Source organism: Calidris pugnax, unplaced genomic scaffold (genome assembly GCF_001431845.1).
Source record: "Calidris pugnax isolate Ruff unplaced genomic scaffold, ASM143184v1 scaffold589, whole genome shotgun sequence".
In the NCBI taxonomy this organism is placed as follows: domain Eukaryota; kingdom Metazoa; phylum Chordata; class Aves; order Charadriiformes; family Scolopacidae; genus Calidris; species Calidris pugnax.
Window position 1 is genome coordinate 55110 of NW_015091425.1, and position 23893 is coordinate 79002.

Genomic DNA, 23893 nt, shown 5'->3' on the forward strand with positions numbered 1-23893 from the left:
AGGCTCAAAGGATTCACGGGGCGATGGAAAACAGCTGGCGAGGCCGGGGCCTGCCTCAGGCCCCAAAGGGAACGGCGCCCCTTCAACTCCTTCAAGGTCTGTGCCGGGCCCCGGCCTCGACAAATACCCTCTACCCCTCTCCTTCCTCCTGGGGCGGCCACCGAGGGTTTGGGCTGACGCGCCTGCCAGGCCTGAGCGGCGAAAGGCAACGACGCCGCCCCGTTCCCGGAGACAAGATGGCCGCCGGCCGCGCCGGGCTGGGCACCCCCTCACGCTGGCGGGGCGGGGCCGCTGTGCGTCTCCATGGCAACGGCTCTCCCCCTCCCACCCACTCAATCCTCTCGGCACGGCCGCTTGGGAAGTCCCGCCCCCGGCGCGTCGCGGTTGCTAGGGAGCGGCACCGGAAGGGGCGGGGACAAGAGGGGCCGGCCGTGGCGATGGGAGCGGCCGGCGGGGACGGCGGGGCCTGAGGGGAGCGGCCGGCGCCGCCCCTCCCGCCGGCAGGTGAGCGCGGGTTGGGTTCTCCTCCCCCCCCACACACAGCGCGGGCTGCAGCCACCCTCCTCGGTTGGAGGAGGTGCTCGGCCTCCCTCCCCTCCTTCCCCTTCCTTCTTTCCTTATGTCCTTCCCCCCGCCACCCCCCCCGGAGTTATCGCGACAGCCGAAGATCCCTGTGGTATCTCGACCCTTCCCCAGAGGTGGAGGGGAAGGTAATCGTCTCGCCCGGGTTCCCGGTGCGGGCCCGCTCTAGGAAGGGTGTGAGGGAGGGGCGGGAGCGAAGCCCGCCGGGGTCAGCTTCTTCCTGCCGCTGTCGCGACGTGGAGCATGGCGGGTGAGGCGCGGGAGAAGGCTGGAGGCCGGGCCGGCTGCCTCCGCTGCGGTGCCAGGAGGGAGCGTGTGCCGGGCAGACATCTGCTTCTGGGGCGCTCAGTGATCTGCTGCCCCGGGTTCCCCCCTTCCCGCAGCCCAGCCACCCGGCTGGTTCGGTCTTCGGCTCCTTTTTTTCCCTCACGTTTTGGGGACTTGCCCTGGCAGGCCTGCTGGGTCCTCTGTGATGGCACAACCGTGTCAGCCAAACGGCATTTTCCAGTGATAAACTTAATAACGAACCACAATTATGTTTTCGACTGTTAGAAGTCAATAGAGCTTTCTGTGGATGAGAAGCTGGACGTGAGCAGGCAGTGTGCAGTTGCAGCCCAGAAGGCCAATCGCATCCTGGGCTGCATCAAAAGATGCGTTGCCAGCAGGTCCAGAGAGGTAATTCTTCCACTTTACTCTGCTCTGGTGAGACCTCACCTGGAGTATTGTGTGCAGGTCTGGAGCCCTCAATATAAGAAGGACATGGACCTGATGGAGAGGGTCCAGAGGAGGGCCACGAGGATGATCAGGGGGATGGAGCACCTCTGCTACGAGGACAGGCTGAGGGAGCTGGGGTTGTTCAGCCTGGAGAAGAGGAGGCTCCGGGGAGACCTAATAGCAGCCTTCCAGTACCTGAAGGGAGCCTACAGGAAGGCTGGGGAGAGCCTGTTTAGAAAGGCCTGCAGTGACAGGACGAGGGGCAATGGCTTCAAGCTGGAGGGGAACAGATTTAGACTGGAGATTAGGAGAGGGTTCTTCACTGTGAGGGTGGTGGAGCACTGGAACAGGCTGCCCAGGGAGGTGGTTGAGGCCCCTTCCCTGGAGATATTCAAGGAGAGGCTCGATGAGGCCCTGGGCAACCTGGTCTAGTTGAGAGTGTCCCTGCTGACTGCGGGGAGGTCGGACTAGATGACCTTTGGAGGTCCCTTCCGGCCTGGGCAATTCTATGATTCTATGATTCTATAAGATCAGGAATCCTTTTCCCTGTCCAGCTGCCAGCACCGCTTACTTACACTTCATTTGCATTGTGAAAAGATGGCCTGCGATCAGCGTAGCTTCCCCAGTGGCAGTAATTCCTGGGAAGAGAGAGTGACAACCAGGATGGCTTTGGGTCTTCCTATCACCTCGTGAATTTGTGCCACTTGTGGACTGGGGCAAGAAGGCCTCGCCTTGGATCTGGCTTCTGCCAGGCTTCCCTCCATCGAAGTGTTATTGCTGTGACCAGTAAAGGCGGTGTTTTGGGGAAGTGTCAGGCCTGCTGTGCTTATACTATAGAATTTCTTGTCTCCTGAGTAGGGGGTCTGGTGGTCTGAGAAGGATTTGACTTGCTGTGCCGTTACTCTACTACACGCAGGGTAGGGCTGTGTTATACAGCTCTTCTTTGATATTTACTGAAGCTGTGGATGTCAGCTGTCCAGAAGTTTGAATGCGTGATTATCCCATGCAACCTCATCAGGTTATCTACAATACCTAATTGCAGATTAGAGGATTCCTGTGGAAAATTGTGTTGTATTAAAATTTATGTTATTGAAAATAAGGAAGTTTTTGGTGCAACTTAATGTAAGTTATTTCTTATGACTCCTCATTTGTGTGTTTCAGTAATCAAATTACACAAGAGGAGATTTTATGTACAGGCCAGTTAAACATCATCTGAGATGGTTGAACTGTCTACATAAACCAAGGACTAATTTTCAGTCTGCTGTTGTGTTTCTATCCTTTCAGTCCTCATGTAGTGGAATGGGTCTATAAGGCCTAAAGTTTCCAAAAAAGGAAAGGAATGACACTCTTGTGATTTTTATTTGTGGTAGAAGTTGTCTTCAATTTTCAGCTTTGCTTTAGTTTTAACTCACCTTCTCGTGGGTGAGTCTTCTGTTGGATTGTCGCTGGCTTCTGAAGTGAAACAGTGCAGTCTCTGGGAGCACAACGAATCGTGGAGCAGTCCCACCTGCTACCACAAAATCCCCTTGCAGGATCACTACCTTCAGGGTTCCTTGCCATAGGATGTGTAGCATGCATTGAAATATCTTCATAAAGAATCCTCTAGAAAGGATGCTGTGACAGCTATTGCATCCCAGGGTAGAAATGAGCTTGCAGCATTGGAAGTGTTGGCAAACTAGCCCTGCCTGTGGCAGCATACCAGCTCTCTTCATCTTTGCCAGGCGGCAGCTACACGCTGCTATAAAGACAGAGGCACACAGCTACATTTGTCTGAGGCAGTTTCTGGAAGAACAAGCCCTGAGGGTACTTGTATCTTATGTACAAGCGTTGCTGGAGAGAGACATACTTGTGAAGCAGGGAGCAAGGTGAGGGAGTCATGTCACAGAGAGTCAGGTATAGTGTTCATATTGGATGTTGGTAAACCTAATGGGGTACCTTGGAGATGTAGAGGACAAGTTTTGGGCCTTTTGAAATTTTTACGTTGTGTTTGGGTAATGTTATCATAGCATTTAACACATTTCCTTTTGAAGGGACAGTTCTATTCCAAGCTGACTAATCCCTGAACTTTTAAAACCACAACAAGATGGTGTGTGGCACTGATGAGTCACTGATTGTGAATCATACATACTTCAGTACAAACAAATGAATCCCTTTGTTTCATTTATTTTTGTTTTGGTCTGGAAGGCCCAGAGAAAGATCATGACCTTGTAGAACTAGGTGTTGTATAAGCACACAGAAAAAGACTCTGAGCCTGCATATACTCATTTCTATCTGTCTATTTAGGCTGGATTTCTACTTGTTTTATCTATGTGAATAAAAATAAGTGTGTCTAAAACTCTTTCAAATAGAAGCCTAATAGTAAACATTTCTGCCTTGTGGAGTTTGGCAGATTAAATAGTACATCTCCATATCTAGTCCTAGAAAGTGACCCCTTGAATTCCAGTCCAATATCTCAGTTGCAGAAATTATATTAGCTACATTCTTTACTTAATTGCTTTAATTACAGTACTACATTAGTAAAGATGATTTGAAGTTTTAGTTTACTTTTTAATGGAAAAGTATATGTAGAGGGAGCAGTAGATGGTGTTACGTGTGTGTGTGTGTGTAACTCTGCTCTCTCCCACTCCCTTGCGTGGTGGTTTTTGTTCTTGGGAGAGGTGTGTGCCAAAGAATCTGCTTTTGGGTCAAAGAGATTTTCTTCTGAATCAGCACACTTCTCTGCGGTTGGTTTCTATGAAACAAAACTATCCAAATTTACTAGGCTGCAATTGTAAAACTACTTTGTGGAATGAACTGCAGAAAGACTAAACAGCAACATCGAAACTGTTTGTGGGAGCTGACTATCCTTGACTTTATCAGTTATTATAATTTGCTCATGAATATATGTTAGCTTGCTTAATAGTTGTATATCACTCAAGCCTAGATCCTGGGAGGCTGGGCTTCACCACTTAGAGGCAGGGTAAATATGTTGCTCATTGCATAAAATGTGTTCTGTCCACGTCAGTTGGATTGTAGGCTTTTGGCTCTAGACCATGTATACATGAAGGATGTCCTGTTTGAGGGGGGAGAGCATCTGCCCTTTGTTTCAGTGGCCAGGCCGGTCCAAACCATGACAAAGGACGACATGCTTCTATTCAGGTTTCTTTGCCCCCATTTTCATTGGTATTGCATTAACGCACGATGTGAGACACCGTGAGGAGGGGGTTTTGGCAAAGAGCCCTTGTAAAGGGGAGCACAAGCTGGTGAGTGCCTGCTACTGTCAGAAGGCTTCAGCTTGCCCTTCAGAGAGGCAAAAATTATGAGTGATGGGCTTGTCCTCTTTCCTCCTTCAGTGCATTTGTTGTGCATTCCCACCTTGGTAGACTTTGCTGTCTTTCTCAAAAAAAAGAAAAAGGGCAAGGATGTAACAAATTATATCAGAAGATTGACAAAAGTAACTTGATGTGGTGGGTTGACCTTGACTGGACGCACCAGGTGCCCACCAAAGCTGCTCTATCGCTCCTTCTTCTCAGCTGGACATGGGGACAGAAAATATAATGAAAGGCTCATGAGTTGAGATAAGGACAGGGAGGCATCACTCAGCAATTACAATGATGGGCAAAACAGACTTGACTTGGGGATAATTATTTGAATTTATTACCAATCCAATCAGATGAGGGTAGTGAGAAATAAAAACTAAATTTAAAAACATCTTCCCCCTACCCCTCTCTTCCCAAGATCAGCTTCGCTCCCAATTTTCTTTACCTCTTCCCCCGGAGTGGTGCAGTGGGATGGGAAATGGGAGCTGTGGTCAGTTCATCACTCACTGTCTCTGCCACTGCTTCCTCCTCACAGGGCTGTGGTCAGTTCATCACACACTGTCTCTGCCACTGCTTCCTCCTCACAGGGAGGACTCTTCATACTCTTCCCCTGTTCCAGTGTGGGATCCCTACCACAGGAGAACAGTTCTCCATGAACTTTTCCAATGTGAGTCCTTCCATGGAGTGCAGTCCTTCAGGAACAGACTGCTCCAGTGTGGGTCCCCTCTGGGGTCACAAGTCCTGCCAGCAAACCTGCTCCAGCATGAGCTTCTCTCTCCACAGGGCCACGGGTCCTGCCAGGAGCCTGCACCGGTGCTTCCTTTGGGTGCTGTGACTTGCTCTGGCATGGGGTCCTCCATGGGCTTCAGGTGGATATCTGCTCCACCATTAACCTCCATGGGCTGCAGGGGGACAGCTTGCCTCACCATGGTCTTCATGCCCCGCAGGGCAATCCCTGCTCTGGTGCCTGGATCACCTCCTCCCCCTCCTTCTTCACTGACCTTGGTGTCTGCAGAGTTATTTCTCTCACATATTCTCACTCCTCTCTTCTTGATGCTGCTACACAGGTTTTTTTTTCCCTTCATAAAGATGTTATCATAGAGGCACTACTACTGTCACTTGATGGCCTCAGCCTTGGCTGGTGGTGGGTCCATCTTGGAGCCAGCTGGCATTGGCTCTATCAGACACAGGGGAAGCTTCTCACAGAAGCCATCCCTATAGCCCTCTGCTACCAAAACCTTTCCATGCAAACCCAGTATACTTGAGCCCCTCGGAGCAAGACAGACATCAGTGAACTTCAGAGAGTTGAGTGGAGGGTTACCAAGATGGTCAGGGGGCTGAAGCACTTGTCTGGTAAGGAGAAGCTGGGGCAACTCTGTTTCTTCAGGCTGGAGAAGTGGTGGTTCTGGGGTCATCTAAAAGCAGCCTGTCTGTACCTACGAGGTTATCATAGAATCATAGAATCATAGAATTGCCCAGGCCGGAAGGGACCTCCAAAGTCACGAGGTTATCATAGAATCATAGAATTGCCCAGGCCGGAAGGGACCTCCAAAGGTCATCTAGTCCGACCTCCCCGCAGTCAGCAGGGACACCCCCAACTAGACCAGGTTGCCCAGGGCCTCATCGAGCCTCTCCTTGAATATCTCCAGGGAAGGGGCCTCAACCACCTCCCTGGGCAACCTGTTCCAGTGCTCCACTGCCCTCACAGTAAAGAACCCAAAAATCAAAAAGACAGACCCAGGCTCTTCAGCATGGTGAAAGGTAGGAAGAAGAGAGACAGCAGAAGAAGAGAGGTTCAGAATATGTGGAAAAATATATGGCCCATGTGGCCAGTCGAGCAGAGAGACAGGATGCCCAGAGAAGCTGGGAATCTTTGGAGGTTTTCAAAATGTGTTTGGATAAAGCTCTGAGCAACCAGCTCTGACCTCATAGCTAACCCTGCATTGAGTGAAGGCTGGACAAGAGACCTCCTGAGATCCCTTCCAGCCAGAATGATGGTCTGATCCTAGCAGAGAAGGCTGATATGGACAAGTGAGAGATCTAATGCAGAAAGTGACACCTAGGTGTCATTAATTGAAATGCAACTTATAAGCACTGTTCTAACAACCTTAGGCTTGAAGAAATCCTTCTGTCAAGGATCTAGTGACATCAGTTTATCCATATCTGCTCCAGCTAGAGCAGAAGGCAAAATCATGGCTGCCTGAAATACAGAGAAGACAACAGGAAGTTGGTGATGTTACTGAGGTTCCCTCCCTTGCCATATAGCAAATCCTGAGTCTTGATAGAGCGTGTAAGGAACTTCTCTTAGAATCATTTTCTTCTGCAGTCACTAAGTGATTCCTATGAACTCTCCTACTTCAAAACAAAGCAAAAAAGTACGTGCATGTAAGTCTTGGTTAGAAATAACAAAATGTCTGTGCTCTACGCTTGGATCTGTAAACATTATCCAAAAAAAGTACATGCATGGAAGTCTTGGTTAGAAATAACAAAATGTCTGTGCTCCACGCTTGGATCTGTAAACATTATCCAGTAAGTGTACAATAGCCATTTCTGTCATTAGTGTATTTTTGGGGAGACATGAGTTGTGTGCCCATTCACAAGAGGTGGATTGGCTGGGGAGTGTGAAAGGTCCTGGTAACCAGTGTCCTTGTTTGTAGTTGACCAGTTGACAAATGCAGGGTTTCGTTCTGAACCAAAAATGTTATTTTCCTTGATTTTTAAATAAATTTGCTACTTCTATTTTACTTATCATAGAATCATAGAATCATTGAGGTTGGAAGAGACCCTTGGGATCATCAAGTCCAACCATCTACCCTACTCTACAAAGTCATATTCAGTGCTTTCTAGATGCCACTTTTCTTTTGCTGTTAAAGTGCTTTCTAGATGCCACTTTTCTTTTGCTTTGATTTTCTTGGTTTGTACCCTCCCGTTTTCAACTTCACATCTTTAAACTGTTCTTTACTAACAGGTTGATTCTGCCTTAGGATAATGGCAGGAAAGGTAAAGTGGGTAACTGACATAGAGAAGTCTGTTCTAATAAACAACTTTGAAAAACGAGGCTGGATTCAGGTGGCAGAAAATGAAGACTGGAATTTTTATTGGTGAGTACATTAAAAATACCAATTTCTGAATTGGTGAAATATTTTAACATTTTATGTTAATACCATTAATAATATAACGAAATGCACGTTGAAAAATGAAAGATGCAGAAATTGCCATTGATTTACTGCAGTGCTCCTAAGAAAGTAACGTTGTTTTGTTCCTTCTGTTTTGTTGTCTGATGCTCTTGCTGGTCTTCTGTTCTGATGTGCATTGGCAGATTCCTGTATCCGTGCAGGCCTGCTAAAGTCCTTGGTGTTCTTCAGGGCAGAAGGTCCCATCTGCATGGATCCATTCCCATGCTACTGATCTCATGTATCCTTAGTTTGCCAGAGGTTTTTGGCAGGGCATGGAAAGTCACTGACCTAGCAAGGATACCAGTCTGTTCTGGGAATAGCAATCGTAAAAAGCCCAGGGCAAAGGCTGTGCTTAGTGATTTTTGTTTTGAAATGTGATACCTGATTTTATTTGATTTTTTTTTTGTATGTAGTAAGCAGAATTTTTCCTTTACTGTTGGAGGGCATTTGTGGCCTGAGGACAATCTTTGAATGTATCTTTCCCCAAAATTTTCTGATTACACAACATAAGCAAAATAATGCAAGAGTACACAGTTCTGGGATATGATTCTTTTATCAGTGTGACAGGGGCTTGCCCTGTTACCAGAGTCCAGGCTCCTGTAATAAAGGCCTTGAGAACTGCCCTTTCCTTCTCCTTCATGATAATAATTTATATGCAGACTAATTATTCAACATTTCAATTCACTCTGAGAGTGAATGTGAAATTAAATCAAGATAATCGTGAAAGGAGGAGACTAAATAATCTAATTTATTTGGCATTTGTCTAATATAAGATCGTGAAATGCTGTCCTAGAATGCAGTAATCCTTTAATTGGCAGAAACAATACTGTTTAAGTAAACCAAACAATTTATATTGTCCCTTTCAAATACAACAGAATGGCAGTTTGTGCTGCCAAATGTACCCTTTGTGAACCACTTATTTAAATGGGTAGGAATCTAGTAATCTGCTCATGCTTTTGGAATGCGATTGGGGGGGAGTGGGGGAACAGGGCAGTCATGGAAACTGTTGTGTGACTGGTTGTTTTGTTTTGTTTTGGGTTTTGGTTGTGTTTTTTTCCTTCCTGAAATGATAATGCAGTGGATTGATGGCATTCAGGAAATATTCTTAAGTTTCTAATGTGAGATATCTAATACAGAAAATTCTTCGTATCTGTGGCCCTGCTCTTATGTTCTGTGGAAAATGAAGTAGATAACTGATTTGTTGACTTTGTCCTGCAGCTCTCTGGTCTGGTGTTTATGGGTGTTTTTAGCAAGATCTCCCAATCACTGTTTTCAATTCATATGCTTGAAGTCCTTTACAATCGGAATACCAAGGTAGTCAGTAGGAAGTTGATTTTGTGGCTTTTTTTTAAGAGGAAAGGTGAGTATCCAGAAAGTGAAGTAACAGATTTAGAGAGATGTTTCTGTAGCATCTGGGTGCGCATCAGTCATTTTTAGGCCCTGCTGGGGGTTGACCTATCAACAAGCCAGAGTCCAGTAGGACCAAGTTGTCATCTTCCTTTCCTCAATTTCTGTGCCAATTTCAGTAACACCAGAGGGATCTATAAAACTTTTGGCAGAATGTCATTGGTTTTGCTAATAGAAGTTCAGGATATGTTGGATTGTCAGTGCAGCAAAATATTCTATTATAAAGAGAAATGAGAGGAAGAAAATATGAATTGAATGTAAGAAAAGAATTTCAACTTTGTCCTCCTTAATTGTGTTTCTTAAAAGAAATCATTTGGTATGTGTCTTTGCTTTCAGGATGAGCGTACAAACAATTAGAAATGTTTTCAGTGTGGAAACTGGTTACCGCCTCTCCGATGACCAAATTGTCAATCATTTCCCAAACCACTATGAACTGACCAGAAAAGATTTGATGGTCAAGAATATCAAGCGGTACAGGAAAGAACTTGAGAAAGAAGGAAGTCCTCTTGCAGAAAAGGACGAAAATGGGAAATATATTTATTTGGGTACGTGGTTCTCTTTGTCAGCATTAATCTTTTTTCCTGTGTGGTCAATAAGCTGCAACTGAGCTAACTTTTCTGTGCATAAGGCACTGAACCTCTCAAGTGTTAGGACATTAAAGTGAAATGCTTGAAATGCTCTGTCCCTGTCAATTAAATAAAGTGCACTTTGTCCTAAAGTTATTTGCTGCATTCTGCAAACCTAACAGCCTTCTCCCTCTGTTTTCTCCTCCTTTTCCCTCCCCTCAAATCTGTCATTAGAGCATGAGGAAACACAAAAATAGGGAAAGCGATAAAAGCAATAGTAGTGAGTATTTCCTATGAAATACTGTATCTTCAAAGCTTTTCACAAACCTTGCTTTGAAGGATAATGCCTAATATTTTACAAATTGAGAGGAATAGAGGGGATGCCACTCATTCAGGATCTTTGTTGAAATTAGAGACAAAGCGGGAATAAAAGATTGAACGTTTCTGTTACCACACACTAAGACCCGATTCCTCCACTTCATACTTGCTGGTATTCAGCAGTATTCAAGGAGGAGATCAAACCCAGTTTGTATGCATGGAAGTTGTATTTAGACTTAGTTTTGTAAGTAGTAAGATCCCTAAAGAAGGCTAAACTTACCAGTTCAGTATTAGCGGAAGCAACATTGAATGAAGTGATAATGAAATTATTATTTTTGAAAGTAAGGCTACAGAAATGGCTTTTTGTGTTTTGTGTGGGGAATCCAGTGGAGGGAAGGGGTTGGTTGGTTGGGGTTTTGTTGGGGTTGTTTTATTTTTATTTACTTTGAAGAGTGAAAATTGTGGGATTAAGGTACTTTGCAATAATATTAGTGGTGAAACCAAAGGGCTCTGGAACTTCATATGAGACAGATTGGAGTTTCTTTTATTCAAATGTGAAAAAAACTGATCTGTAAACCTTATACTGGAGCAAAAACTAAATTAAGCTTTTGCAGAATGCTTTAGAAGGAACTGAATGAATAAATTCTTTAGAAAAGAAATTTGAGGGAAGTTGGAGAACAAGTAATGACTGCTAGAAAATAATAATTAAAAAAAAAAACCAAACAAAAAAACCCACAAAAAAAAATCCCCAACCAAACACAAGCCAAATCCAAACCAGCTATAGATCAGGAATGAGGAGAGTAAAGTTGTTTTGGAGGTCAGAAAGCATTGGAGTGAAACAGAGATGTGGATATGTTGAATTGATCTACATCTTGGGAAAGTGAAGTGATTCATCCATGTAGGAAAAAAAGCAGTTCTGTACGGGTGGATGTGAGAATAATCTGACAGAAAAAAGGGAGAAATGCTTTTCTTTAGATTTCAGTAAACGTGGTAATACTGATTGTGGGAGCAAATAAGAATGACTAATGGAAGTTACATGGAAATAAAGATGACCACATCCAAAGGAGAAGCAACACCAACACTCACATTTTTTCATGCACAGAGAATGATAGTGGTTAGTGAAATGGCAAAAGCTGGCATAAGAAATTGAGAAAGTTTGATAAAGTTAAGTTGGAATGGTATATAATACTTTAATTTCACAGCATACAAGCACAAGAAGAAAATTGACTTGTGAGTTAAAATCTATTAATGTGAAGTTAGCAGCATGCAATATTTTGCAATTGTTTGTTTAAGTAAAAACTGTAACTGGAAGCTAAATGAGATAAAAAGCAACGTGGGTCTTAATGAAGGTAGATCATGCCAGACTGGAAAACTGAAAAGACAGAAATTTTTTTGGTCTATATGTGTCAATAGCCTTACCAGATATAGTGTTCTTAATTGTGCACCTTTTTTTCCCCCTTACCTCAGATTTTGTTCCTGTTACTTTTATGCTTCCCGCCGATTATAATCTCTTCGTTGAAGAATTCAGAAAAAATCCCTCCAGCACTTGGATTATGAAACCCTGTGGCAAAGCTCAAGGAAAAGGAATATTTCTAATCAATAAACTCTCCCAAATTAAAAAATGGTCTCGAGACAGCAAAACATCTTCGTAAGTTCTTAAAACGCTAAACCTTTGTTGTATTTTCTGTAGTCAGGTGAACCACATCAAAATACTAATTGTCTGATGCATGGGAAAAGTGCTCCATTATTATTGCTTTGTCATTATATAGTTAGTTTTGCATTTAATCTCACTTGTTATCTGACTTCCTCCTTCAAGAAGGTTTTAATATGATTTGTTTTGGTATGAGAAGGTACAAAGAACTGTTCAATTAACTATTCTTTATAAAAAGGCTTTCAGTGTTGTTGGGAAAAAAACTGCACAGAAATAAATTGTTCTGCTTCGTATTATTAAATAACAGCAACCAAGAGAAAAAAGCAATTTCAATAATTATTTTATTTAATATATATTAAATCCCTTTTTAAACTAGTACAAAGCATTTATATGAAATAAATACATTATCTGTTTGGAGCACAAAATAATACACCTCATGTTCGTGATCTACTTCCAAATGGATGAAAAATGGGCATCCAAATGAATGTGTTTTTCTCTGACTAGTAAAAGTTTTGATCACACAACTAATGTTAATTTTTTTCCTGCTATAAAGTGACTGGCCAAATATCGCTTGAGTCTTCTGCCCCCCCACCCCCTCCCCTTTTGACTTGGAATCTGAAGAATGTCACAGTCTGAAAGTTACCTTAGCTTTTCACAGTCATTTGCAATCGCACACCAAGCATAAATACAATATTCTAGGAGTATAAGACCTTGACTAATGAATGTAATGTAATACATACTCTTTGCTTGTCTGAACCATGCCAAGCAATAAATGCTCTCCAAGGAACAGACTGGCTTGTAGAGCTGCATTCTAAATGCCCTGTTAACTTCAAAACTGAGTTTAAATGTTTCATTGATCTTGGTCTTCTGTTTAGTATTTTTAACTTTTTTTTTGGTATGTAATGCTGGATGCCAAGTGTGTATTATTAACCACTACAACTTTAGACATTGTCTTGGCAAAAGGTGCAAGATTTCTGTGAATCCAAAATTTACAGACCGCTTCTAAAGAAGAAGAAGACGACTTAGCAGATTGTGTGGTTGCAATTCTCACATTCTGAAATATGATTTGTATTTTTCAGGTTTGTAACTCAGTCTTCCAAAGAAGCCTATGTGATTTCTCTCTATATCAACAATCCGTTACTTATTGGTGGAAAGAAATTTGATCTCCGTCTATATGTTTTAGTATCTACATATCGCCCACTGAGATGTTACATGTAAGATTGTATATATTTGTGTTTTGTTTTGAGAGAATGCTTAGTGTAGTCAAAATAATGTTGCATTCGTTGCACAATGAAGTTTGACATGTACATGGTATCCTTGGATGCTCTTTTCCTTATTTCTTATTGGGGTTTAACACATTTTAATGACTTTTTGCCTTTAAGGTACAAACTTGGATTTTGCCGGTTTTGCACAGTAAAATACACACCAAGTACAAGTGAATTGGATAACATGTTTGTACATCTGACAAATGTTGCCATTCAGAAGCATGGGGTAAGTGTACTGACTTCCCAGGTGCTCTTTTGTAGCAAGACTGATTTTCTTACATTGTCCCAAAAAACTTAGAATAAAAAGGTTTTATTTGTCATATTCATGCATATGAATATGCATGAATTGCATCATCTTGCAATTAAAATACTTCAACTTGAACTTACAAATAAATTCCAGCAGACTGCAGATGAAAAGTATGCAAGATAACAAGTTGCAGCTCTGTAATAGACGGTGATATCTTCAGTATTGACTTGGAGTAGTAGAAAGCAGGGTATTTTTTTTTTTCTAGTCTCCTGTCATTTAAATGCTAATATGCTCACTTAGCAGTTGATTCTCTGAGCAGTGGAATTAATGAAGCCTGGTTCCTGCGAATTTGTATTTTTTTAATAGCACTTCAATATCGCCTTCCTGATCTCCCTTTCCCCCTCTCTCTCTCCCCCATGGAGTTAATTCAGGTTTCCTATTTCCAGCACTTATTCATCACAGCACTTTTCAGCTTATTCCTATGTTTGCCCCCCCGGCCCCCAGCTTCCTTCTCTGGGTAAGAAAGGGAATGTGCAGGGGTTTTTTTTGTTTGTTTTTTTTTTATAGAATCACAGAATTGCCCAGGCCGGAAGGGACCTCCAAAGGTCATCTAGTCCGACCTCCCCGCAGTCAGCAGGGACACCCCCAACTAGACCAGGTTGCCCAGGGCCTCGTCGAGCCTCTCCTTGAATATCTCCAGGGAAGGGGCCTCAACCACCTCCCTGGGCAACCTGTTCCAGTGCTCCACCACCCTCACAGTGAAGAACCCTCTCCTAATCTCCAGTCTAAATCTGCTCCCCTCCAGCTTGAAGCCATTGCCCCTCGTCCTGTCACTGCAGGCCTTTCTAAACAGGCTCTCCCCAGCCTTCACGGAGGCTCCCCTCAGGTACTGGAAGGCTGCTATTAGGTCTCCCCAGAGCCTCCTCTTCTCCAGGCTGAACAACCCCAGCTCCCTCAGCCTGTCCTCGTAGCAGAGGTGCTCCATCCCCCTGATCATCCTTGTGGCCCTTGATCTCCCTTGTTGCTAGCTTGGAGATAAATGTGTGCTGCCTGGCCAGCTGGTGGCTTCCTCTTGAATGGACAAAGATGGAGCTCTGCCTGCAGAGCAGTTCTGTCCTATAGTTTGCCATTGATATTCATAAAACATGTGGGAACCTGATAGCTTTGACAGCACTTCCCTGGGTCAAAATAGGCTGAAATTTGGCACTGGGAGGAAAGGTTAGTGGGTCAGGGGTGACATGAACAGATGGGCACACACTGTCACTGCCCCAGCCTTGTTTCTTCAGGGAATTCCACTTGATGATGATGACTGTCCCTTTTGCATTGTTAGCGGAAGTCTGTGATTGATAAACCATGCCTCTGTTCCAGTAATTAAAACTCAGTTGTCGCACTTCCTAATTTCATAGGTTTTATTTTAAGAGCATGGAAAATGTTCATGTGCCTACACGTACACTTACGCATATATACATTCATATGTGTATACACATGCAAGATACATATAATGTCTCTTAAATTGCAACCTTGCTAAACGTGCCTTGTTTCTTACTGTTCTATAAGATGTGCAGCGTAGCAGAACTGTTTATGTCTGGATATTCCTGTGATGACAATGTGAATTATAAATATCACTGATGGTGGTAATTATAAACCAGGGAAGTGTCAAAATATGGCATTTTTCAGTGCAACAAACATTTTCTTGCTCAGGTGCTGGTTTGTGAAGTGCTTCAAACACGTTGTTGGTTGACAGGGTGTACTGAGAATTAGTTGTGTTGAAAGCAGATCCCATAAACTTCAAGCACTGCTGTTGCCAATAGCGGTGAAGGAATGAGGCACGTGAGACGGTGCCTATCCTGTTATTATGCACCCCTCCATCTTCTCTACCAGTTAAAGAACGGCCTTCAAGATTTCTCCCAAATAAAAGTAGAAGTGAAAATAGCGGTGAGGTCACTTTGAGAGAAGAAAGGACAACAGAAATAATAGCTTAAAAATGTGGAGTCGTTATTAGAGTATTTGAAAAACCTTTTGGAAATTCTGAGCCGCTAATATCTGTTGAGTTCTGCAGAAAAAAAGTGAGAAAAGTTTAATGTAGAGCCACTCTATCCATCCTCTCTGTCCTTCTATTTTAAATATGTCTGTAACTTTGGAGGCACGTAGGCTGTAGAGTTTTAGAAGAAGAAGAACCTAATTTGAACCATCAAGTAATTTATCAAAATTATGATGAGGTCTGGAAAAACTCTTTAAGCTCTAGTTGTTAATCTGTACTGTAACCCCTACATGAACCACAGAGTTCCAGTGTATTTGTGCCCTACAAGCTCATGGGAAAACTTGCCTAATATGAGAAGCATACAATTCACTATCAAGGCAGCAGGAAAGGGAAAAATGGAGGGAGGAGGGTAAGTCAGTATTCCCATTGTAATGTTTGTGCTGGAAAAGGCAGTTCAAAGTCATTATTCACTGAGTGTGTAATACAAACAAAACAAGAGTAATTCTTCTACTTAATTATTTTCAGTTAGTGATCTTCTAAGTAGCCTGCAATATTCTACTTTGTTTTAATGCTTTTAATTAGACAGCTGTGATTGTGTAAAGCTCTACCCAGTTGCAATCTATTTGGATTTGAGTACTTGTTCTGAAATGCAAAGAGGGTTGAAACTTTGATCTCTGTTCCCTTGCTGGAATCTGATCTCAAGACATTTTTTCCGTGCAGCAAGTCCTGAGAACCATGTTTCAGATCTTTATTTTTACAGTCCAGTTTTCTGAATTTACTAAGGGGGGAGCTGTAAAAAAAAGCCTAAAAATAAATAGAGGCTTCTCTGACCTTGTCTTAGAGGATGACAGATTTCATTCCTCTGGCAACTTTTTTTCTGCTCTATGCATTCTGTGTTTTATGATTTAGCAGGCATACAGTCAGTCATTCTTAGAAATGCTCTGAGGAGAACCTTTATAGAGGGACAAAGCATTTGTTCTGAGAGTTATTCAAGGGCTGAATGTGTGTCTTTCCATCAGTAAGAATACCCTCAGTTTGCTTTTGTCTTTCCATTTGAAGAGAATGTAGAGCACAGCCTTGATAACCTCTGAAAAGACAAATATAAGGTAACCTCCTTTTTTTTTCCCCTGTTCTGTTTCAGTTTCAGTAGCACTTAGTGTTTTTTCTATATCAAAATACTGAATTGCCTGAAAAATTAACCTTTAAAAATACAATCACTGTCCTCGTGAATGTGACTGTTGTCAGTAGCACCATTAAGAATATACCAGTTTTGCCTTCTGGGAAACAGACAAGTCACATTTTAAAGGAATAAACACAGACAAGCACTTTCAAGTGCTGCATTTTAAAACAGCTAACTTCAGTGAAATTTGTCTATTGCGCACTTAATTATTTCTTTCTTATCCCCAAAGGAGGAAGAAGTTCAACTCTTTCCTTTCACATTTTAAAGCTTGTATTTCCCAATCATAAATTGTGTTTTACTATAAAACTGTCAAAGTACAGTTGTTTTTTTTCTTCTGAGAAAGATTTATTACTTGATTTTCAATGTGTGATATAAACATATACAGCTATAATAAAAACAGTTGTTTACATAGAGGCCAGTTCAAAGTAAAGCTGAAGTCTTCATAAAACTGTAAAACAGAGTAGAAGCAACTTGCTGGGCTTTTTTTAGAGCAGTACTTGCATGTAAGTATAAGTGGGATTTTTGCGTGAATGAAACAAAACTGCTGATCAGCTTCAAAATCTGAGACTGAATGAACTCTTTAACTCTTTAGGATGATTACAATCATATCCATGGAGGCAAGTGGACGGTGAGTAACTTACGCCTGTATCTGGAGAGCACCCGTGGAAAGGAAGTCACAAACAAATTATTTGATGAAATTCACTGGATAATCGTGCAGTCGCTGAAGGCTGTTGCGGTGAGTACCGTTCCTGGAACGCTGCCAGCGATAGCATTACGGCTACAGGCTTTTCATAACCATGAAAGGGAGTTTGCTATCAAACCCCCCCAAAATCTATTTCCTGCTGTTTGAGTGATGGTGTCGATGCTGACTGCTGCAATTCTGTCATCTCTTGGTTTCTCTGAGCTGAGTGAATTTGAGTCTTGGGTGGGTGGGCGAGCTATCTGTGCATATTGAAGAACTACTTAGAAAGAACTACTTTACTGAAAGAGTGGTCAGGCACTGGACCAGCCTGCCCAGGGAGGGGGTGGAGTCACCATCCCTGGAGGGATTTAAGAAACGTATAGACATGGCTCTTCAGGGCATGCTCCAGTGCCCAAGGTTATTGGTTTATGGTGAGGTGTTGAGTGTGGGGTTTAGTTGGTGGGTGCGGTGTTTTTGGTGGGCGTTTGGTGTGGTGTGGTTTGTAGTTTTCTCTTTTTTTTTTTTTTTTTGTGGTTGGACTTGATGATCTCAGAGGTCCCTTCCAACCACTAAGATTCTGTGATTCTGTGAAGTGGATGAATCTCTTTCCTTGAGGGCTCTGTGAACTATTTAATAAGACTTGATACTGCCCTTTGTGAATAGAATTGAGCTCTGCCAAGTTGCATGACGTCATTTCAGCAATAACAAATGTGTCAAAGAAAAAATAGCTCTGGAGGACAATTTATCAAAGAAAATGTAAGGCTATTAGTTCAGCAGAGTTACATAACTTACTTTCACCTCTTTTATACGCAAGTCACGTAGTTATCATCAGCTCTTATTTTAAAAAAAAAAAGAAAAGTAGCAACCAATCCTCTGCTTGAGTGACTTGGGTCACTTGAGTTTGGGTAATATGCCATGATTACAGTAGAGAGCAGGTGGGTCACCTGGGGTAACTGAAGAGCTCACTGTTGCCAAGGACTGTCTTGTTCCCAAGTGCATGGTACTGTCATCTCTTTGGGGTTGATCCTGGCACCATCGTGAGCTGAATCAGCTCACTCACCCAACTGACAATTACTGTCTTGCTTTATTGAGGGGTTAGCATTCTGCCAGTGTGATAAGCTGAATCACCTCCCTGAAGGGCCAGATGAACACAGAACCAGCGGGAGAAAGAGGGACAAGGTCGTGAAGCTGGGAGCAGTGGGAGGTGGGGAAGCGTGGCTCAACTCAGCCTCTGCTGTGCAATCAGGTTTGAAACCAGATGAGGAAAAAAAGAGATGCACTACAAATGTTAGCAGAACCTTAAAAGAGAAGAGAAAAAACGTTGAGAATTATTGAGCGTGCCGTGTTTTGGTCCTCTTGTCTTTCTGACAATGGCAAATGCAATGAGAGATGCTTATTCTTCCTTTCCCCTTTCACTCCCTGAAGAATTGAAAAACTTTCATTATTAATCTAGGGGAAATAATCTCATTAACCTGCTAAAAAGGTTTCTTTAAAAGATCTGGTGAGATTTGCATAGAAGAAAAGCCGTACTGTGCATACTGCAAATGTTTAGCAGATGCTGGAAAAGTACTGATTCTTTAAAGGGTGTGCATCTCAGTACGACTTGGTCCTGCATCTCTCTTGGATTTTGGGATCGTAGTTGACGTGAGCAAATCATATTTTAAAATGTATCTGATAATTGTTTGACCACAAATGTCTGCTTTTGGGATCGTAGTTGACGTAAGCAAATTATAATTTTAAAATATATCTGATAATTGTTTGACCACAAATGTCTGCATAGTTACAGCAGCATAATAAAAGAAATGTCTTTGAATAAGTCTCCTTTTTCTCAAGTTTAAAGATTTCATGATTATGTGAAGCTGTGTTATGTAAATTTTAAAACTTCCTGGTTTCTCCTGATGCATGCAGGCTTTAAATATTGCTACTACTTTTGCAAAATATGAAACCACTTTTATTTGCACACTGGAAACATAATGTAAAATTAATGTAACTTAGTAGTTGGCATTAATGCAATCATTAGTACTGAAATATTTACTTACAGCTTGGAAAAAGAGGCAATCCTGAACTTAGTAGTTAGCAAGCTTATGTTAGAATTACAGCACTGAAAACTGTTGTAGAGGATTCATAATGTAATCGCAGGTGGTTTCTAGCAAACAAAGTGTGTAACCAGGTTACTTACTCAATTGTGGATTTTAATACATATTGTTGGCTTTTTTTTTTTTCCCCAGCCTGTAATGAATAATGATAAACACTGCTTTGAGTGTTATGGATATGACATTATCATTGATGACAAGCTTAAACCATGGCTAATTGAGGTAAAGATACATAAAATAGAGGGAATAAACCTTCCTTCTCATTTCACAGAATAAAATTAAGTAGATTTCAGTATAGTCTTTCCTCTTTTGAACCTTTTTGTTCCTCAGGTAAGTGGATTAAGAAAAATGTTGTAAAGTAAAATAGGCCATGTGATGGCCAACTAGAATATGCTTTTGTTTCCTATTTGTTTGGCTTTTCTATTTGTTTGTGGCCGTATGTTTTGTCTTTTAAACCCAGCGTGTCCATACAATTGGACTTCAGAGGCCAGTACCTGGAAAATTGGCATTGGCTCGATGGAGCTTAACCTCAAACTTAAATATTAAGTGCTATCATGGCCTTAATGTTGCAGCTTGAGTAGAAAGAAAAGGGGCACACAAAGAATCATTGGGATATTTGGAAGGCTTTTTTTTTTTTTTAACATAAATTTCTCTTTAGTGTATTAACTTTGGGTCTGTAAGTTCAAAACAGATTATGTCCAGCCCTTTTCCTTCTCAATCTGATTGGAAGTGAAAGATCAAAGGGAAATGAACTTTATAAAAACAGAAATAAAAATATGTTTATTGTTCTGATACCACTTCTCCATAATAAATGTTGAACAAGAGAGATGTTAGATGAAGCCCAGTTTTAATTAAAACAAGATGTAATATAGTGCTTTGAATAAAGAGGATATATATTTTTCTCCAGCTCACAGTTTAACAGGGGAGAACTTGTTGATGAACTCTGTCTTGTCTTGAACTCTGGTGAATCTAGTCTCAACAAAAATCTTCAGGCCGACACTGCAGACACTTAGTGGTCTGGTGCTTTGGTTTTTAAGTAAAAAGAAAAATGCCCAGTGGGGGTTTCCTTCCAGTCTCTGAGGAACTGAAAGATGTGCTTTGAGACGCTGAGTCTTAATTTCCCAAATAGTACATATCATGACACACGCTGTTTGGAGAACTACACACTACTCAAAAAAATGATGCTGACTTTTTTTTTTCTTTTGTAGGTTAATGCTTCCCCTTCTCTTACTTCCAGTACTGCTAATGATCGCATCTTGAAGTATAATCTTATTAATGACACACTTAACATTGCTGTGCCTAATGGGGAAATTCCAGACTGCAAATGGAATAAATCTCCACCGAAAGAGGTTCTTGGCAATTATGAAGTTTTGTAAGTTTTATCGATGTTCTATATAAATGGAAATGTTTTTCAGTCACCTCACTTTTTTAATGTGTAGTGTAGGCCACAGAGGTAAAGAGAACTTCATTCTAATGTGAAAACTGGGCATGAAGTGCCGCTTCATTTTTTTTGGAGCTGCAGTAGCAGCTGTGGAGGTGGGAGTGCATTAAAGCAGAGTTACCTCACCTCATCTCCAGAGGGAATGTTACTTATCTGAACAGCCTCTGCCTGTACCTTCTGAACTTCCAGCAGCTGGATTTGAGGGATAAAGGCAAGGAGACTGTCTTCTACATGTGTAGAACTTTAATTGTATTGAGTATGATATATAGACGGTAGTTAAATAGATAGAATAGCTATTTGATAAAAAATTTCTCAGTTCATAGAAATTATGCCACTTGACTCCTGTAATTCATGGATGTAATAAAAATGACTTGTTTAGGTATTTTGTAAACTCCCCAATCTGTATTACAAAGGGAGAAATGAAAAACACAGAGTTCTTTACACTGGAGTAGCTAGAGGATTTATCTAGGATTTATTGGTCTTATACAGAAGAACACTGACTTAAATACCATATGGATGATACAGTTTCTCATATCTTTTGAGAAAATGTTCAGATAGGTTCTCTGGCACTAGTGGTACAATGGCTCAATATGTCAGGAATGAGGTTATGTACCTAGTTGATCCACCACACTGATCTTAAGTACTCTTTCTATACACTAGTAAAGACAGTTAACTATGTATGTGTTGGATGAATTGTAATTTAAGTTATAATGAATGTTATATACGTGGTATCTGCAAATACCTATACAATAGTGTAGCTGAGTGTATATTTTGACTGTTCTACAAAATATTGTAGTATTGTCTTTATGCATCTATAGCAAATTTCTGCTTGGAATTTGCATAGCAGCTGAGAGGTGAGTATATACCGAGGTTATCTGAGGCCATAATGGGCTTAGATATTTAAAGAATTACTTGTCACCGTGGTTAAGTGTTACAAAATATATGTCATCAAATGCATTTAACTTAAGCGCACTGCTGTTGCTCACCTCATTCTTTCCCTACTCACTCTTTTAAGCATGCTGCTGTTTGCTCACCTCATTCTTTCCCTACTCGCTCTCTGATGCAACAGTGGGGTTTTTTAGCACTGCAGCTAACAATCCTCTGTTTCGAGCAATAGCTTAAAGACTTTATTAAAGCTGCCAGCAGACTGGTGTTCTTGCTTAACCACAGACCTACGTAGTGAGGAGAAATACAGAAGTACGTGTAAAATTTCACAAGCGTAAAATTTCACAAACTCAGGAGTTTAACCAAAGCTGCCAGATGATTTCTTTCTTTCAAAAAAGTAGCTGGAGATATTTCAGTTGCTCTGTATTGTAACGTCATGTGGTAGCATACGTCCTTGAATAATAGCTGCATATCAAATTGTGCATGTGTATACCTATGTGTAGAACAGCTTGTAGTAAATTTCAGTTCTAGATATTAGGCAAAGTGGGATATAGAGGACCCACTCTTATTTATGTATAAATAGCAGGACAAGGCATTGAACGGGTTATCTTGTTTTCAGGTATGATGAAGAGATGGCACAAAGTGACGGGCCTGACCGTGACTTGCGAAGTCGTTCTGGGCAGTCCAGTGGAGTAAAAGGAAATCGTGCAAGAGATTCAGGAAAGCCTGCACTTACCACCTGGAAGTGATAACAGAACAAACAGCTGCACTCTTGGTAGGAAGACATCATGAACAAAAATGCAGATTTTGAACAGATTCCTCTATTTTGCCACGTTGCATGTGGGAAATATTAAAAGAGGACAATACAGCCTTTGAAAAGAAGTGAAACAAACACTCTAAAACCAGGAACTGTACTAGACATACACTGACTTGATAATTATTACAATGAGATATATAGTATGTATATATAATTATTTTATATACATATACTTTGCATAAACTAATATTCTCTCAGTAATGATTATTTATAATGATGACAACTTTATACTTTCTTTATAAAGATGACAACTCAAAATACGGGTTCTGAAAGAAACCCCTTGCTGTTGTGGATATAATTTATTTCCTATAGTAGCCTATCCCTAAACCCCTGTAATAAATGAGCTGTGGGTTCTGTAAAAGTGTGGTAGTGGTGAGTGTCAGTATTGTCACAATGATGGTTCAGATTCCTGCTAGTAAAAGAAGAGAAACTAGAAAAAATAGCAATACATGGAATTGGGGGTATTGTCAGTTAACGCAGCTAATGATTTATAACCAGTATCAAGAAATTGAAAAGCAACTCTTTATATGCTGAGGGTTTGGGGTTTTTTTAAAATTTCCTTGAAATGTTTTGAGCTGCTAACTCTTTAAAGGTAGAAAGTTTTATGAACTGAGGGAGTGTTTCAAATGGTACATTGATGCATTATTTCACTAGCCATTAATTTTTATTTCAAGATAATGCATGTCTGTGGAAAAACAGACAGAACAACTACGTACTGTAATAAAACTTGTTGCTTGAAGCTGATGGCAAATCCTTATTTGCACCAGAATCTCTTCATGTATTTATGCATGTATATAAGTACAATATCTGCATATTTTTGTATATTTTGTGTGCACTATAACAAAAATATTGTTGCACGTGGTAAGCTATTTCTGGTAGCTCTGATGACAAAAGTTGTGGTGATGAGCTACCAAAATGTATGGAGCAAAAGTCAAAAATAGGTATCTCAGTCTTCTAACAGCATAGCATATAAATAAACTAGTTGGGTCTGTGATTGGCTTTTGCTTCCACTTGGATTTCCACCAGTTATTGGGCGTTTATTTATAAATGTCAATATGTAGTTCTGGTTGTCTCCCCTCTTCTTTTTTTTTTTTTTCTTTTTTTTTTTTTTTTAATTTATTTATAAATGTCAATGTGTAGTTCTGGTTGTCTCCCCTCTTCTCTTTTTTTTTTTTTTTTTTTTTTTTTTTTTTTTTTTTTTTTAATGGTGGAATATTGTGGAGAGAAAGACCAAGGAGGCTGAGACCTCTAATCTGGATGCCACTAGTGATATTGTGGAGAGAAAGACCAAGGATGCTGAGACCTCTAATCTGGATGCCACTAGTGCAGTGATACTCAATCTGCCCTCCTATGTGGCAGGCCACTAAAAGAGTGTGCAAAGTAAATTTTAACCTCTCCGGAAAGTGTTGAGTTTCTTGACATGTAAAAAAACCAGACCAGCTGCACCACAGAAAATGTCAGTCCTTTTCCTGCTGTTGAAGGTCCTCCTAGAAGAGGACCTGCTCACAAACTGCAGTCTTTGGGACAGTTGGTGCTGATGACTCTCAGTCTGAACACAATCCGGTTTGGGCTGCGGAGGGAGGGCAAGT

General features: G+C 41.4%; 1 protein-coding gene across 2 annotated transcripts; it reads left to right on the forward strand.

Moving 5' to 3' along the window:
• The first annotated feature begins 409 nt into the window (after positions 1 to 409).
• On the forward strand, positions 410 to 23298 carry TTLL1 (tubulin tyrosine ligase like 1). Of its 2 annotated transcripts, none has more exons than XM_014961528.1 (10): positions 410 to 504; positions 7564 to 7696; positions 9515 to 9723; positions 11530 to 11710; positions 12793 to 12927; positions 13096 to 13204; positions 16979 to 17122; positions 19297 to 19383; positions 20370 to 20533; positions 22107 to 23298. In XM_014961528.1, the coding sequence occupies exons 2-10, from the start codon at positions 7584 to 7586 to the stop codon at positions 22234 to 22236; spliced, it is 1272 nt and encodes a 423-aa protein (XP_014817014.1). In that variant the 5' UTR covers positions 410 to 504; positions 7564 to 7583; the 3' UTR covers positions 22237 to 23298. The 2 variants fall into 2 exon arrangements, with proteins under 2 accessions (XP_014817014.1, XP_014817015.1); XM_014961529.1 differs by lacking the exon at positions 410 to 504 and adding an exon at positions 618 to 710.
• Positions 23299 to 23893: the final 595 nt, after the last annotated feature.

What these genes read in the sequence shown, in the direction of transcription:
- TTLL1 (XM_014961528.1), top strand. Translation starts at nt 7,584, where the DNA reads ATGGCAGGAAAGGTAAAGTGGGTAACTGACATAGAGAAGTCTGTTCTA. An exon ending in GAAGACTGGAATTTTTATTG is followed by an intron (nt 7,697 to 9,514) that starts GTGAGTACATTA and finishes CTTTGCTTTCAG; the next exon opens with GATGAGCGTACAAACAATTA. An exon ending in CGAGACAGCAAAACATCTTC is followed by an intron (nt 11,711 to 12,792) that starts GTAAGTTCTTAA and finishes TGTATTTTTCAG; the next exon opens with GTTTGTAACTCAGTCTTCCA.